This window comes from Stylophora pistillata, chromosome 2 (assembly GCF_964205215.1).
Source record: "Stylophora pistillata chromosome 2, jaStyPist1.2, whole genome shotgun sequence".
In the NCBI taxonomy this organism is placed as follows: domain Eukaryota; kingdom Metazoa; phylum Cnidaria; class Anthozoa; order Scleractinia; family Pocilloporidae; genus Stylophora; species Stylophora pistillata.
This window is the reverse complement of record NC_142520.1, coordinates 30,582,406-30,598,200: the sequence shown is the minus strand read 5'-3', so window position 1 is coordinate 30,598,200 and position 15,795 is coordinate 30,582,406. Positions and strand designations below refer to the sequence as shown.

The 15,795-nt window shown below is 44.5% G+C and overlaps 2 protein-coding genes across 2 annotated transcripts; both read right to left on the bottom strand.

Annotated features, from left to right (window-relative positions):
• On the bottom strand, nt 1–1,314 carry LOC148738289 (uncharacterized). The gene is made up of 2 exons (XM_088749412.1): nt 951–1,314; nt 1–551 (listed from the first exon to the last, which is right to left on the bottom strand). Exons 1-2 carry the CDS (start codon nt 1,312–1,314, stop codon nt 1–3), a joined length of 915 nt encoding a protein of 304 aa, XP_088605538.1.
• A 150-nt stretch (nt 1,315–1,464) lies between these two features.
• Nucleotides 1,465–2,676, bottom strand: LOC148738288 (protein CFDP2-like). Its single transcript, XM_088749411.1, has 2 exons — nt 2,154–2,676; nt 1,465–1,736 (listed from the first exon to the last, which is right to left on the bottom strand). The coding sequence occupies exons 1-2, from the start codon at nt 2,674–2,676 to the stop codon at nt 1,465–1,467; spliced, it is 795 nt and encodes a 264-aa protein (XP_088605537.1).
• Nucleotides 2,677–15,795: the final 13,119 nt, after the last annotated feature.

Below are 15,795 nucleotides of genomic sequence, written 5' to 3'. Positions count from 1 at the left end.
CTAGCGCTTCTCCTGACTAGCGTAGGTAGACCAAGACTCGCTACCAAACAATAAGGTGCTCACGATGCAAGCACGATACACAGCAACTTTAGTTTGGGTAGTTAACTTGTTGTTCTCCCAGACATGGACAGACAGCTTAGTCATGTTGGTTGCAGCCTTGCCAATTCTCTTTCCAATCTCCACTTCAAAGTAGTTGTTGTTTGAGGTGGTGGAGCCGAGATAGGTAAACTGTGTGACGGTTTCCAAGATGTAATCTTTGATCGTTACGGCAGGTGTGGCTGCATTGTCCTGGGACATGACTTTCGTTTTCTTTACGCTGATTGTAAGTCTGAAGGCCTCACATGCGTCAGAAAACTGATTGAGGAGGAGTTGGAGATTTTCAGCGGAGTGAGCAACGAGGGCAACATCATCGGTAAAGAGAAGGTCACGGATGGCTACCTTGCGCACTTTGGTCTTGGCTCTAAGGCGTGCAGGGTTGAAGAGTTTACCATCAGAACGAGATGGTATCAGGATGCCTTCTTCAGAGGACTTGAAAGCATGATTCAGTAAAACTGAAAAGAAGATGTTGAAGAGAGTTGGGGCTAGCACACATCCTTGTTTTACGCCGCTGTTTATATCGAATGCCTCAGACCTGTTTTCGTCATACTGCACTGTACCCCGATACCCATCATGGAACGATTTGGTGAAGCTCAGGAGTTTAGGAGGACAGCCAAGTAAGGGCAGAGTCTTGAAAAGGCCGTCTCTACTGACAAGATCGAACGCCTTTGTCAAGTCGATGGATGCAAAGTAGAGTGGCTATTTTTGCTATTTGCACTTCTCCTGGAGTTGTCTCGAAGAGAAAATCATGTCCACAGTCGACCGACTAGAGCGGAAAACACACTGGGATTCAGGGTACACTCTTTCAACGAATTTTTGAAGGCGATATAATGCTACTCGGTTAAACAGCTTGCCAGCAATGCACAGAAGTGAGATGCCACGGTAATTGTTGCGATCACTGCGGTCTCCCTTGTTCTTGTATAGGGTTGAGAGAATAGAATCCCTCATCTCCAGGGAAACGTATCCCTCTTCCCACCATTTGCAGATTAGCTGGTGGAGATTGTCGAACAATTGGTTTCCACTGCATTTGAAGAGTTCAGCCGGGATACCGTCAAGCCCAGGGGCCTTTCCAGACAATATGCGACTGATTGCCTTTGAGAGATCTTCCTTGGTGGGGGTCTCATCTAGTTCAAACATGATGGGAAGTCTTTCAATGCAGTCAAGGACAGAGCTCGATCTACCATAGAGCTCGCTATAGTATTCCACCCAGCACTCCATCAGTCTTGATTTATCAGTAATGATTTCACCAGTTGATGTTTTGAGTGGTGAGGACTTGGATTGTGTAGGTCCCAGTCGCCTTCTTGATACCCTCAAACATGCATCTGGAATTTCCAGTGTCAGCAGCTGACTGGATTTCAGCACAGAGATTCATCCAAAAGTTGTTAGCACAAAGATCTTACATTTTTCATTCACACGACGCCTGGCCTCCCGAAGTGCTTCCAAAGAGCTAGGTGGTTGATTACGCTGGTACTTCTGCAGGGCAGTCCTGTTTGCTTCGATGAGCGGCTGGAGAGTCGCGATGTCTGCATTGAACCAATCCTGGCTTCTGCGTACATTCTTGCCAAAGGCCTTTAATGCTGCAGAAAGGGTGGTGTCCTTGATATGGCTCCAGTGATCCTCTGTGTTAAGTTCCAGGCAGTCTGCGAGTCTCGAGCTCAGGATGTCGTTGAATATAGAGACATTTTCAGGGATGGCGGTGGCACATACATACATACATACATACATACATACATACATACGTTTATTGACCACTTCCCCAAAGGGGCTTTTCAGTGCCAATTACAAAGGAAAAGCTAAAAATAAAAACATATACAAATAATTTAAAGTTACAATTACAAATCATTAGGATATCATTCCTCCCTCTTAAATTTTTCTAAAAGCACCCCTCTAAGCTTACTCCTAAAACTATTAACATCGATGCACACCTTAATATCATTATTTAAATTATTCCAGATGTTCACTGTCCTATAGTAAAAAGTCTTCTGCCCCGTAGCGCTTCTAAATAAAGGAATATTTAGCATCTGTGAGTTTCTGGTTTCTAATTCCCGTTTACTTACAGTAAAGTGTAGCAGATTGTTTGACACGATGGAACTTCTTTGGACTTAACTGGATCTTGGTGCAGACAAGGGAGTGATGACTGTCACAATCAGCACTGTGGTATGCCCTTGTAGTACGAATGCTATTAAGGTGTTCCCGTCTTGAGATGATGAGGTCGAGTTGGTGCCAGTTTTTAGATCTGGGGTACATGCAAGAGGACCTATGATGCAGCTTCACGCCAAAGAATGTGTTTGTAATACAGAGGTGATGATAGGTGCAAAGCTCCAGAAGGCGTTGACCATTTTCATTGCATTTGCCAACACCAAAGTGACCAACACAATCAGGCCAGGAGCCTTGAGCGTTGCCCACTCTAGCGTTGAAGTCGCCGAGTAGAATCAGCACCTCGTTGCTTGGGATATGTTTGATAGCATCGTCCAATTGACTGTAAAAGGTATCCTTGGCATCGGTACTCGAAGTCAGGGTTGGAGCGTAGACAGGAGGCAAATTGGTGGGACCTAGATCGGTATTGAGTTTTATGTGCATGATGCGCTCAGACTTGCTCTCTGACTGGTTAACTGACTGGGTGACCGGCTGGTGACTGAGTAGTTAATTGACTGGTGAGTCAGTGGCAGACTACGTGGTTGACTGACTGGCTCAATGATAGGTTGACTACCTCAACGGTCCTTGACTGGCTATCTGACGTGTTAACTGACTTGCTGAACGACTGGTGAATGAGTCACTAATTGACTGGTGACTGTTTCGCTGAGTAACTGGTTGACTGTTTGCTTGACTGAGTGAATGACTGACCTAGTGGTACTTGACTGGCTATGTGACTGGTTGGGTAACGGACTGGCCGACCGATATGTACTCAGCAAGTCAGGTTAACTGACTTGCTAACCGATTGGTGACTAAGTGGCTAATTGACCTGTGACTGACTGGCTGACTACGTGGTCGACTAACTCAGTGGTACTTGATTGGTTATCTCACCGGTTAACTGACTTGCTGATCGCCTAGTGAATGAGTGACTAGTTAATTGGTGACTGACTGGTTGAGTAGCTGGTTGACTGAATGGTTGACTGACGCAGGGGTAATTGACTGGCTATGTGACTGGTTAACTGACTGGCTGACGGACTTGTGACTGAGTGGCTAATTGACTGGTGACTGACTGGCTGACCGAGGTGTTGACTGACTCAATCGTACTTGATTGACTGGTTAACTGAGCTCCTGACCGACTGGTGAATGAGTGACTAATTAATTTGTGATATACTGGCCGAGTGGCGGGTTTACCGTCCGCTTAACTAAATGGTTCACTGACCCAGTGATACTTGACTGGCTATATGACTGGTTAACTGACTGGCTGAAGGACTGGAGACTGAATGGCTTAATGAGTGGTGACTGACTGGTTGACTGCATGGTAGGCCGACTGGAATACGAAAGGGTTGACTGATTGAATGGTACTTGACTGGGTATCTCACTGGTTAGCTGACTTGGTGACCGACTGGTGGGTGAGTGGCTGGTTGACTGGTGAGGAGGTCACTGGTTGACTGACTGGTTGACTTGAGTGGCTGTCTGGTCAGCCGACCTCCTGACTTACTGACTGTCTGACTGACTGGTCAACTTCCTCGGTGGGGCCTGAGCAGCTGACTGACGAGTTAACTGACTCAGTAGCTCCTAACGACTATCTGATTGTTTGACTAACTAGTTGACTGACTGGTTAACTGACTCGCTGACCGACTGGTGACTAACTGTCTTACTGATTGGCTAACTTACAGAAAACTGCTGGACTGAATGACCACTTGACTGACTCACTGGGTACCTGACCTGCTGACTGACTGGGATACTGCTTCACTTACGGTTTGGAGAAGGACTGGCTAACTCACTGCTACCTGACCGACTGAGTGACTGATTGACTTACTGACTTATTAATTACTGACTGGTCTTTGAAGGGGCTGACTGACTGGTGGACTGGTTGACTTGGCGCATTTCACTCTGGCCAAATTTCGCAGGAAACAGCGGAAATCATGTGGATTTTAGCGTTTCCTCACAGCTTTCAAGACAACCTATTCAAAAGAATTGCCTTTGTCTTAATTGCAGATACTCTCTTCAAAACCATGTTTCCTGCGCGAGTTGAGCAAGACTTGACCCATTTCATTCTCTGGCCAAATTTTGCAGGAAACATCGGGTATCAAACGAACTTTAGTGTTTTCATACAAATTTCAAATCACGGTTTTTCAATTAGGCAGTGAATCTTTCGCTCAGCCGTCAGCTAGTCAGTCAGTCAATAGTCGGTCACGAGTAAGTTAAGAAGTCAGATAGGTACTCAGGTAACAATGACTCAGTCAACCAGTCACTGAGTCAGTCAGTCGCCAGTCAGTAACCATTTACTCATTCAGTCAGTCAACCAGCTAGTCCGCAAGTTAGTCAGCCGTCCAGGAACCAGTGTCTCACTTAACCAGTTAGTCGACCAGTCAGTCAGCGGATCAGGCACCAGTGCTACTCGACCAACTACCAATGAGTCAGTCAGTCAGTCACCAATCAGTTAGTCATTTAATCACCATTAGGTCAGGAATACAATCACCCAATGTCAGCTAATAAGTCTTTCATCAGTGATTCATTTAGCTAGTCACTTACCAGTCAATCGGCATCTCAATCAACCAGGCACTCGGCCAGTCAGTCAACCAACTAGTCAGTCAGTAAGCCACTCAGCCGGTCAGCCACTCAGTCAACAATCGGGCAGCAAGTCAGTTAGCCAGTCAGAGAGCTAGTCAGTACTCCAGCTACTCAGCCAGACAGTCACCAATCAGATAGCCAGTCAGTCCTCAGTCTGTCCGAAAGTCGATTCACCAGTCGGAAAGCCCGTCAGGCACCACTGACACATTCCATCAATCAGTCAGAAACTCACTTGCCAGTCAGTGACCGATAGTCAGTCGGCTGGTCTAATACCAGTGACTCAGTGCAACACTCAGCCAGTCAGTCACCACTCCTTAGCCAGTCACTCACCTATGGGCCAGCAAGTCAGTCAACCAGTCAGTTAGCCAGTCAGGTAGGCAGCCATAAGGCAAGTCAGTTGGCTAGTCTCTTTCCTGTCGATCAGGAAGTCAGCCAGTCACCTGCCAGTCACTAACAAGTCTGCTCAAACCAGGTTGAAAAACAAGGTTTTGCAAAAACTATCTTTAAACAGGGCTAGAGATACATTTTTCATCAGATTGTGATGAAATCTGTCAGAAAATACTAAAATTCAGTTAAAAGGCAATGTTTTCTGCCAGATCTAGGCAAAGACTGAGATGCACTAAGTGTGAAATGCGCTAAGAACATGATTTGGCAAAAGTATCTGTGAACAAGCCAAACCCAGTTTGACTCGATAGATTGTGTCGAAATCTGTAAGAAAGCGCTTAAGTTTAGTTGATACCCGATGCCTCCTGCGAAATTTATCCAGAGCGTAAAATGCTTCAAGTGTTGCTCAACTTCAACTGAAAATACGGTCTTGCAAAAAGTACCTACAAACGATCCAAAACCGATTTTTCCATTGGATTCTGTTAGCGTCTGTGAGAGAGCACCACAATTAACTTGAGACCCCATGTTTCCTGCTAAGTTTGGCCAATCCGTAAATTGCGTCAGGTCTTGCTCAACTCGAGCTGAAAATACGGTTCTGCAAAAGGCAAACAACCCAAAGCCATTTTCGTTCACTATATTGTGTTGAAATCCGAAAGAATACACTAAAATTCACCTGGAACCCGCTTTCTAGATCGAACAGTTGCCAGAGGCCACGATGTGGCAAGTCTTGCTCAGCTGGCGCTGAAAATACCGTTTGCCAAAATGTATCTGCAAACAAGCCAAAACCACCTTTTATCAACAGAATCCATAAAAATACACTAACATTTACCCGAGAACCGATGTTTCCTGCAAAATTTGGCCAAAGTATCAAATGCGCCAAGTCTTGCTCAGCTCGCGCTCGAAATACGGTTTTGATTACTCTAAAATTTACCTGAGAACCGAAGTTTCCTGCAAAATTTGGCCAGAGGGTGGAATGCGCCAAGTCTTGCTTAGGTCGCGCTCAAAGGACGGTTTTGCAAAACCTGTCTGCAAAGAGGCCAAAACCAGTTTTATTGAACAGAATGTGTTAAAATACGTAAGAATTTACCTGAGACCCGACGTGTCTTGCGAATTGAGGCCTCAGCACGAAATGCGCCAAGTCTTGCTCAACTCGCCCATAAAATACGGTCTTCCAAAGACTATCCCCAAACGAGCCAAAACCAATTCGTTCGGCTATATATTGTTAAAAGCTGTAAGATATAATTAAAATTTACTCTAGACGGGATGCTTCCTGCAAAATTTGGCCAGAGGCTGAGATACGCCAAGTCTTGCTCAGCTCTGAGTTTCTGACTGATTGGTGGAATGTGTCAGTGGTGCCTGACGGGCTTTGACACTGCACGCCTTAGAGCCAAGACCAAAGTGCGCAACGTAGTCACCGGTGACCTTCAAAAAAACTCCAATCATGCTCTTCAATCAGTTTTCCGACGCATATGAGGCCGTCAGACCTACAATCAGCGTAAAGAAGACGAAAGTCACGTCCCAGGACAATGTAGCGACACATGCCGTAACGATCTAAGATTACATCCTGGAAGCCGTCACACAGCTTACCTATCTCGGCTCCACCACCTCAAATAAGAACTACTTTAAAGTGGAGATTGGAAAGAGAATTGGCAAGGCTGCAACCAACATGGCTCGGCTGTCTGCCCATGTTTGGGAGAATAACAAGTTAACTACCCAAACTAAAGTTGCTGTGTATCGTGCTTGCATCGTGATCACTTTATTGTTTGGTAGCGAGTCTTGGACTACCTACGCTAGTCAGGAGAAGCGCTAGAACATCTTCCATATGAGATGTCTTCGTCGCATCCTCTCCATCTCATGGTATCTAACAATGAGGTACTTGCACGAACCAATATCCCCTCGATGTTCACCCTGATAAGACAGCGCAGATTGAGGTGGCTCAGTCATGTCTACCGGATGGAGGATGGGCGAATCCCTAAGAATCTGCTTTATGGCGAGTTAGAATCCGGTGCGAGGCCTATTGGCAGAGCCAAGCTGCGTTTCAAGGACGTATCCAAGAGAGATATGCTCGGCACTGGCCTGCCAATAGACAACTGGGAGCTACATGCTCGAGATCGGAGTGATTGGAGGTCTGTGTGCAGTCTGGCACTCCAGGCGGTAGAGGAAAGGCTGAAAGCTATAGCCGATGATAGAAGAACTAAGAGAAGATCAGCAATGAACAAAGCAGCGTGTGTTCCAGTGGCATGTGTCTTCGTGTGCAGTGGATGCGGCCGTGTCTGCCGTTCTAGAGTTGGGCTCTTTAGCCACGAGAGAAAGTGTTTGTCGCAATTGCGCTAGTCATGGACATGGTCCGACGACTGCCTACTAGTCAACCATTCGGTCAGCCAGCTAATCAACCACTCAGTCATCTAATCAACTAGTCATCAGTTAACTAGTCACTCATTCACCAGGCGATCAGCAAGTCAGTTAACCAGTCAGATAGCCAATCAAGGACCATTGAGTTAGTAAACGTATCATTCAGCCAGTCAATCAAACACGTAGTCAGCCACTGACTCACCAGTCAATCACTTAGTCACCAGCCGGTCACCTAGAGAGCTAACTAATCAGAGAGCCAGTCAAGTACCACTGGGTCAGTGAACCTTTCAGTCAGCGGATCAGTCAACCAGCCAGTCAGCCAGTCAGCCAATAAGCCACTCAGTCCCCAGTCGGTCAGTAAGTCAAAGTATTACTCAGATAACTAGTGAAGTACTACTGGGTCAGTCAGCCTTTTAGTCAGCCGCTCAGTCAACCAGTAAGTCCCCGTCGATTAGCCACTTAGTCACCAGTTGGTCAGCAATTGAGTTAATCAGAAAAATACTTTTGCTAAAACTATCTGCAAGCAAGCCAAAACCAAATATTTTTACTACATTCTGTTTAGATCTGTAACAAAGCGCTAGACCTTGGTTGAGAGTCGATTTTTTCCGCGAGACTTGCTCAGAGTAAAATGCGCAGAGTCTTTATCAACTCGGGCTGAAAACACGGTTTTCCGATAAGTATCTGCAAGCAATTAAAAACCAATTGTTTTGAATAGATTGTGTTGCAGCTGTAGGAAAACACTAAAATCTCCCTGATACCTCATGCTTCCTGGGAAATTTAGCCAGATAGAGATTTGGGTCAAGTCTTGCTCAACTCGTCCTCAAAACACGGTTTTTCAAAAGGTATCGGTAAAAAAGCGAAAACCAACTTTTTTGGATAGATTGTATTGAAATGTGTAAGAAAACACTAAGGTTTGGTTGATCCTTGATGTTTCCTGCCAAATTTGGCCACATACTGGAATGGGTCAAGTCTTTATCAACTCGCGCTGAAAACACGCTTTTCCGACAACTATCTGCAAACAACCCAAAACCATTTTTTTTAATAGATGGTGTTGCAATCTGTAAGAAAACATTAAAATTTCCTTGATACCCGATGTTTCCTGCGAAATTTGGCCCGATAGAGAGTTGGGTTAAGTCTTTCTTAACTCGCACTCAAAACACGCTTTGGCAAAAAGTATCAGCAAACAAGCGAAAACCAACTTTTTTGGATAGATTGTTTTGAAATGTGTAAGAAACCATGCAAGTTTGCTTGATACCCGATGTTTCCTGCAAAATTTGGCTAGAGAGTTAAATGGGTCAAGTCTCGCTCAGCTGGTGGTGAAAACACGATTTTGCAAAAAGCATCTGCAAACAACCCAAAGCCAATTGGTTTTAATAGATTTGGTGGATATGTCTAAGAAAACACTAAAAATTGAGTGATACCTGCTGTTCCCTTCCAAATTTGGCCACAGAGTGAAATGGGTCGTCTTGCTCAAGTCTTGCTGAAAACACAGTCTTGGAAAAAGTATCTGCAAACAACCCAAAAGCAACTTTTTTCAATGGATTCGGTTCTCAGGTAAATTTTAGAGTAATCTTATGGATTTAAACACATTCTCTTCCAAAAAGGCTGTTATGGTCTGTTTGCAGATACCTTTTGCAAAACCGTATTTCGAGCGCGAGCTGAGCAAGACTTGGCGCATTTGATACTTTGGCCAAATTTTGCAGGAAACATCGGTTCTCGGGTAAATGTTAGTGTATTTTTATGGATTCTGTTGATAAAAGGTGGTTTTGGCTTGTTTGCAGATACATTTTGGCAAACGGTATTTTCAGCGCCAGCTGAGCAAGACTTGCCACATCGTGGCCTCTGGCAACTGTTCGATCTAGAAAGCGGGTTCCAGGTGAATTTTAGTGTATTCTTTCGGATTTCAACACAATATAGTGAACGAAAATGGCTTTGGGTTGTTTGCCTTTTGCAGAACCGTATTTTCAGCTCGAGTTGAGCAAGACCTGACGCAATTTACGGATTGGCCAAACTTAGCAGGAAACATGGGGTCTCAAGTTAATTGTGGTGCTCTCTCACAGACGCTAACAGAATCCAATGGAAAAATCGGTTTTGGATCGTTTGTAGGTACTTTTTGCAAGACCGTATTTTCAGTTGAAGTTGAGCAACACTTGAAGCATTTTACGCTCTGGATAAATTTCGCAGGAGGCATCGGGTATCAACTAAACTTAAGCGCTTTCTTACAGATCTCGACACAATCTATCGAGTCAAACTGGGTTTGGCTTGTTCACAGATACTTTTGCCAAATCATGTTCTTAGCGCATTTCACACTTAGTGCATTTCAGTCTTTGCCTAGATCTGGCAGAAAACATTGCCTTTTAACTGAATTTTAGTATTTTCTGACAGATTTCATCACAATCTGATGAAAAATGTATCTCTAGCCCTGTTTAAAGATAGTTTTTGCAAAACCTTGTTTTTCAACCTGGTTTGAGCAGACTTGTTAGTGACTGGCAGGTGACTGGCTGACTTCCTGATCGACAGGAAAGAGACTAGCCAACTGACTTGCCTTATGGCTGCCTACCTGACTGGCTAACTGACTGGTTGACTGACTTGCTGGCCCATAGGTGAGTGACTGGCTAAGGAGTGGTGACTGACTGGCTGAGTGTTGCACTGAGTCACTGGTATTAGACCAGCCGACTGACTATCGGTCACTGACTGGCAAGTGAGTTTCTGACTGATTGATGGAATGTGTCAGTGGTGCCTGACGGGCTTTCCGACTGGTGAATCGACTTTCGGACAGACTGAGGACTGACTGGCTATCTGATTGGTGACTGTCTGGCTGAGTAGCTGGAGTACTGACTAGCTCTCTGACTGGCTAACTGACTTGCTGCCCGATTGTTGACTGAGTGGCTGACCGGCTGAGTGGCTTACTGACTGACTAGTTGGTTGACTGACTGGCCGAGTGCCTGGTTGATTGAGATGCCGATTGACTGGTAAGTGACTAGCTAAATGAATCACTGATGAAAGACTTATTAGCTGACATTGGGTGATTGTATTCCTGACCTAATGGTGATTAAATGACTAACTGATTGGTGACTGACTGACTGACTCATTGGTAGTTGGTCGAGTAGCACTGGTGCCTGATCCGCTGACTGACTGGTCGACTAACTGGTTAAGTGAGACACTGGTTCCTGGACGGCTGACTAACTTGCGGACTAGCTGGTTGACTGACTGAATGAGTAAATGGTTACTGACTGGCGACTGACTGACTCAGTGACTGGTTGACTGAGTCATTGTTACCTGAGTACCTATCTGACTTCTTAACTTACTCGTGACCGACTATTGACTGACTGACTAGCTGACGGCTGAGCGAAAGATTCACTGCCTAATTGACTGACTCACTGGTACCTGATCGGCCGACTGACTTGTTGACTAAAAATTGGACGACTGACTGGCTGACTGACTGCTTGACCGACTCACTGGTATCTAACCCGCTTACTGGCAGCTTGATGGACGGATTTTTTCCAAACTGCCCCTTTGGGTAGTCGACTTCCTTAATGACCGACTTGCGACTGACTGGCTAACTGACTGGTGAATGACTGCTCGACTTACTAACTGGCACTTGACCGGCTAACTGACTAAATTTCATTCACTGACTCATTCGTTCACTGAATGGTTGATTGAGAAGCTGACTCACTAGCCAGCTGACGTGTTGGCCAACTGGTGACTCACTGGGTCACTGACTGGCTAACTGACTAATGACTGACTAAATGAGGGATTGGTTGACAGACTCATTTGTACCTGACTAGCTGACTGACTGGCTGAGTGCTTTGCTGACTGAATACTGATTGATTGGCTGACTGACTAGTGACTGACTGGCTAAGTCAGTGACTGACTGGCTAATAGGGTGACTGACTGGTTAAGTTATTTGTTGACCTCGTGGTTGACTGCCTGGTTGCCTGACCAGTTGACTGATTGGCGACTGTCTTCCTGCCTAACTGATTGACCAGTTGGTTGCTTACTTACTGGTACCTGAACCGGTGACTGACTGCTTGAGAGCCTTGCAGATAGGTGACTGACTTAATAACTTACTAGGTGAATCTCTAGCTGAATGACTGGGTGACTGAGTTGTTGACTGACTTATTGGTACCTGACCACCTAAGTGACTGGTTGACTTACTGACGCGATTACTGGTTACTGACTGGCGAGCGACCATACGACTGATTGGTTCACTGACTCACTGGTACGTGATTGGCTATTTGCTGGGTTAATGAACGGTTGACCGACTAGTGACTGAGTGGCTAAACTGACTGGTGACTGACTGGCCAACGCACTGGCTCACTGACTCACTGGTACCTGAGCGGCTGAGTGACTGGCTGACTGAATGCTAGACTGACTGACTTTATAGCAACTCACTGGAGAGTGACTGGCTGACCCGCTGGCTAACCTGTCGACTGTCTCCTTTACCAACTTGTGAGTAAGTAACTACTTGACTGGTGACCGACTGAGTCACTGACTAGTTGACTGGCTGGGCGATTGAGTTGCTGACAGACTTGTTACTGGCTGACTATTTTCTGACAGTCTGTTTACTGACTGGCTGACTGACTTGTTGATTGAGGGGCTGAGTGACTGACCGACGCACAGACTTGCTGGTGCTTGACCGGGTGACTATCTGCTAGGCTGGATGGCTGATCTTAATAGCGATTGACTGATTTAATGACTAGATGACTGAGTGGTTGAGTGAATTGCTGGTATTTGACTGTGTATCTAAAGGGTTGACTGAGTTGATGGTTGATTGGTGAATGAGTGGCTAACAGACTGTCCGATTGACTACCAAGTGAGTGGATGACTGATTGTTTTACCCCGTGGTAGCCGACTGGTGACTGACTTGATAACCGACTGGTGACTGAGTGACTATTAACTGAGTGTCTGACTGACTAGTTGACTTCTTCGGTCGTACATGACCAGCTGACTGGCTAGTTAACTAACTCACTAGTTCCTGACGGTTGGCTACTGATTGGGGGACTGACGGGTTAACTGAATTGCTGACCGACTGGTAACTGACTGGCTTACTGATTGGCTAACTGAGCGAGGACTGCTTGACTGAGTGACCAGTTGACTGACTCACCGGGTACTTGAGTCGCTGACTAAGTGGATTACTGCCTTGCTCACGGTTTGGTGATTGACTGGCTAACTGACTGGGTAATTGACCGGTTGACTTACTTTTGAACTGTCAGTGGTACCTAACTAGCTGGCTGACTGACCTGTTCATTGACTGGCTGGCTGACTGTTACAATTACTGATTAGTGATTAGCGACTTAGTGTTAAATAACTGGTTGACTGTCTAGTTGCTACCTCACTAGCTATTTGACTGCTTAACTGACTCACTGACCGACTGATCACTAAGTGGCACACTAACAGGTGACTGACTGGCTGATGGACTTACTGACTGACTGACTCTATTGTACCTGATGGTTGAGTGACTGAAATGCGCCAAGTCTTGCTCAACCTGCCCTGAAAATACCGTTTTCCAAATACTATCCCTAAACGAGCCAAAAACAATTCTTTCGACTAGATTTTGTTAAAACCTGTAAGAAATCATTGAGATTTACTCGAGACGCGATGCTTCCTGCAAACTTTGGCCAGAGGGTGAGATGCACCTAGTCTTGCTCAGCCCGTGCTCAAAATACGGTTCTCCAAAATGTATCTGCAAACAAGGCAAAACCACCCTTTTTTAAGAGAATACATCAGAATACACCAAATTTTGCCTGAGCACCGATGTTTCCTGCGAAATTTGGCGAGAGGGTGAAATGCACAAGTCTTGCTCATCTCGCGCTCAAAATACGGTTTCGCAAAAAGTATCTGCAAAGAGGCCAAAACAAGGTTTTTGAAGAGAATGTGTTAAAATACGTAAGAATACACTCAAATTTTACTGTGACCATCTAAATTTTGAAAGACTGTAAGGGTTTAGGTGTTTATATCCATTTGTACACCAAAAATAGTACTTATCAGAAAACAGTGACACTTTTAAATGGTCATCAAACAATAACAAAGAGTCTTAGACACTGAAAATTTTGACCAAAAGTACCATACTACCCCTTTGGAAAAAAATCCAAGATGGCGGAAATGAAAAGACGGTGCGTTAAACCTAACCCACTGTAACTTTTAACCCTTTCCTGCTGAAGCCATAAAACTTGTTACATTGTTAGGCATTCCATTGAACTACTCGTGTGATAAATATGAGTATAACGAATAACAGAGTTCCAGTCTTTGGAACTGTGACGATCTAAATTTTGAAAAACTGAAATCCCTAACCTAGGGTTTAAGTGTTTAGAACCAATTCTACACCAAAAAAAGTACTTTTCACACAATAGTAACCCTTTTTAATGATAATCAAACAATAAGAAAGCGCTTTAGACACTCAAAATTTTGACCAAAAGCACCATGTTATCCCCCTGGAAAAAAATCTACGATGGCGGAAATTAGAAGAGGGTTCCTTAACCCTAACCCTAGCCCTAACTAAGTTTTGCACCATTCGTGCTTAAGCCATGAATCCTATTACACTGTTGGGCATAGGATTGAACTACTTGCGCAATAAATATGAGTATCCTGCATTGCAAAATGACTCAGTTACATTCTTTGGTCATTGGATTCAACTAATTTGGTATAAAACAAGAACATATTTTATGCGGAAGCTGCAGAGTTATAGGGGTTGGAAGATTGCGAGGGGATATGAACGATCGTCACTGGGATATGAACAATCGCCGAGGGGATATGAACCAAGGAGGGACGTTAACCCTAACCCTAACTAACTTTTGAACCATACGAGCTTAAGTCATGAAGTTGTCACACTATTGTTCATTGCATTGAACTAATTCAAGTTGACTAAGACTTGGCGCATTTAGAGCTGTGGCCACATTTCGCAAGAAACATCGGGTCTGTGGTAAATTTTAGTGTATTCTTACGTATTTTAACACATTCTGTTGAAATAAAGTGCTTTTGGCCTCTTTGCAGATACTTTTTGCAAAACCGTATTTTAAGCGCGAGCTGAACAAGACGCCGCATTTCACCCTCCGGCCAAATTTTGCAGGAAACATCGGTTCTTAGGTAAATGTTGATGTCTTCTTATAGATTCTGTTTAAAAAAGGTTGCTTTGGCTTGTTTGCAGATACATTTTGGAAAACCGTATTTTGAGCGCGAGCTGAGCAAGACTTGGCGCATATCACCCTCTGGCCAAATTTTGCAGAAAGCATTCCGTCTAACGTAAATTTTAATGATATCTTAAAGCTTTTAACAATATTTAGCCGAAAGAATTGGTTTTGGCTCGTTTGGTGATATTTTTTGGAAGACCGTATTTTATGGGCGAGTTGACGAAGACTTGGCGCATTTCGTGCTGTGGCCTCAACTCGCAAGACATCGGGTCTCAGGTAAATTTTAGTGTATTCTTACGTATTTTAACACATTCTGTTCAAAAAAAGTGTTTTGGCCTCTTTGCAGATACTTTTTACAAAATCGTATTTTGTGCGCGAGCTAAGCAAGACATGGCGCATTCCACCCTCTGGCCAAATTTTGCAGGAAACATCGGTTCTCAGGTAGATTTTAGTGTAATCTTATGGATTTAAACACAATCTGTTCCAAAGAGGCTGTTTTGGTCTATTTGCAGATATCTTTTGCAAAACCGTATTTCGAGCGCGAGCTGAGCAAGACTTGGCGCCTTTCATACTTTGGCCAGATTTTGCAGGAAACATCGCTTCTCGGGTAAATGTTAGTGTATTTTTATGGATTCTGTTGAAAAAAGGTGGTTTTGGCTTGTTTGCAGATACATTTTGGCGAACGGTATTTTGAGCGCGAGCTGAGCAAGACTTGGCACATCCTAGCCTCTGGCCACTGTTCGATCCAGAGAGCGGGTTCCAGGTGAATTTTAGTACATTCTTTTCGATTTCAACACAATATAGTGAACGAAAATGGCTTTGGCTTGTTTGCCTTTTCCAAAACCGTATTTTCAGCGCGAGTTGAGCAAGAGTGGACGCTATTTACGGATTGGCCAAACTTAGCAGGAAACATGGGGTCTCGAGTAAATTGTGGTGCTCTCTCACAGACGTTAACAGAATCCAATGGAAAAAAATCGGTTTTGGATCGTTTATAGATACTTTTTGCAAGACCGTATTTTCAGCCGAATTTGAGCAACACTTGAAGCATTTTACGCTCTGGATAAATTTCGCAGGAGGCATTGGGTATCAACTGGACTTTACCGTTTTTTTACAGATTTCGACACAA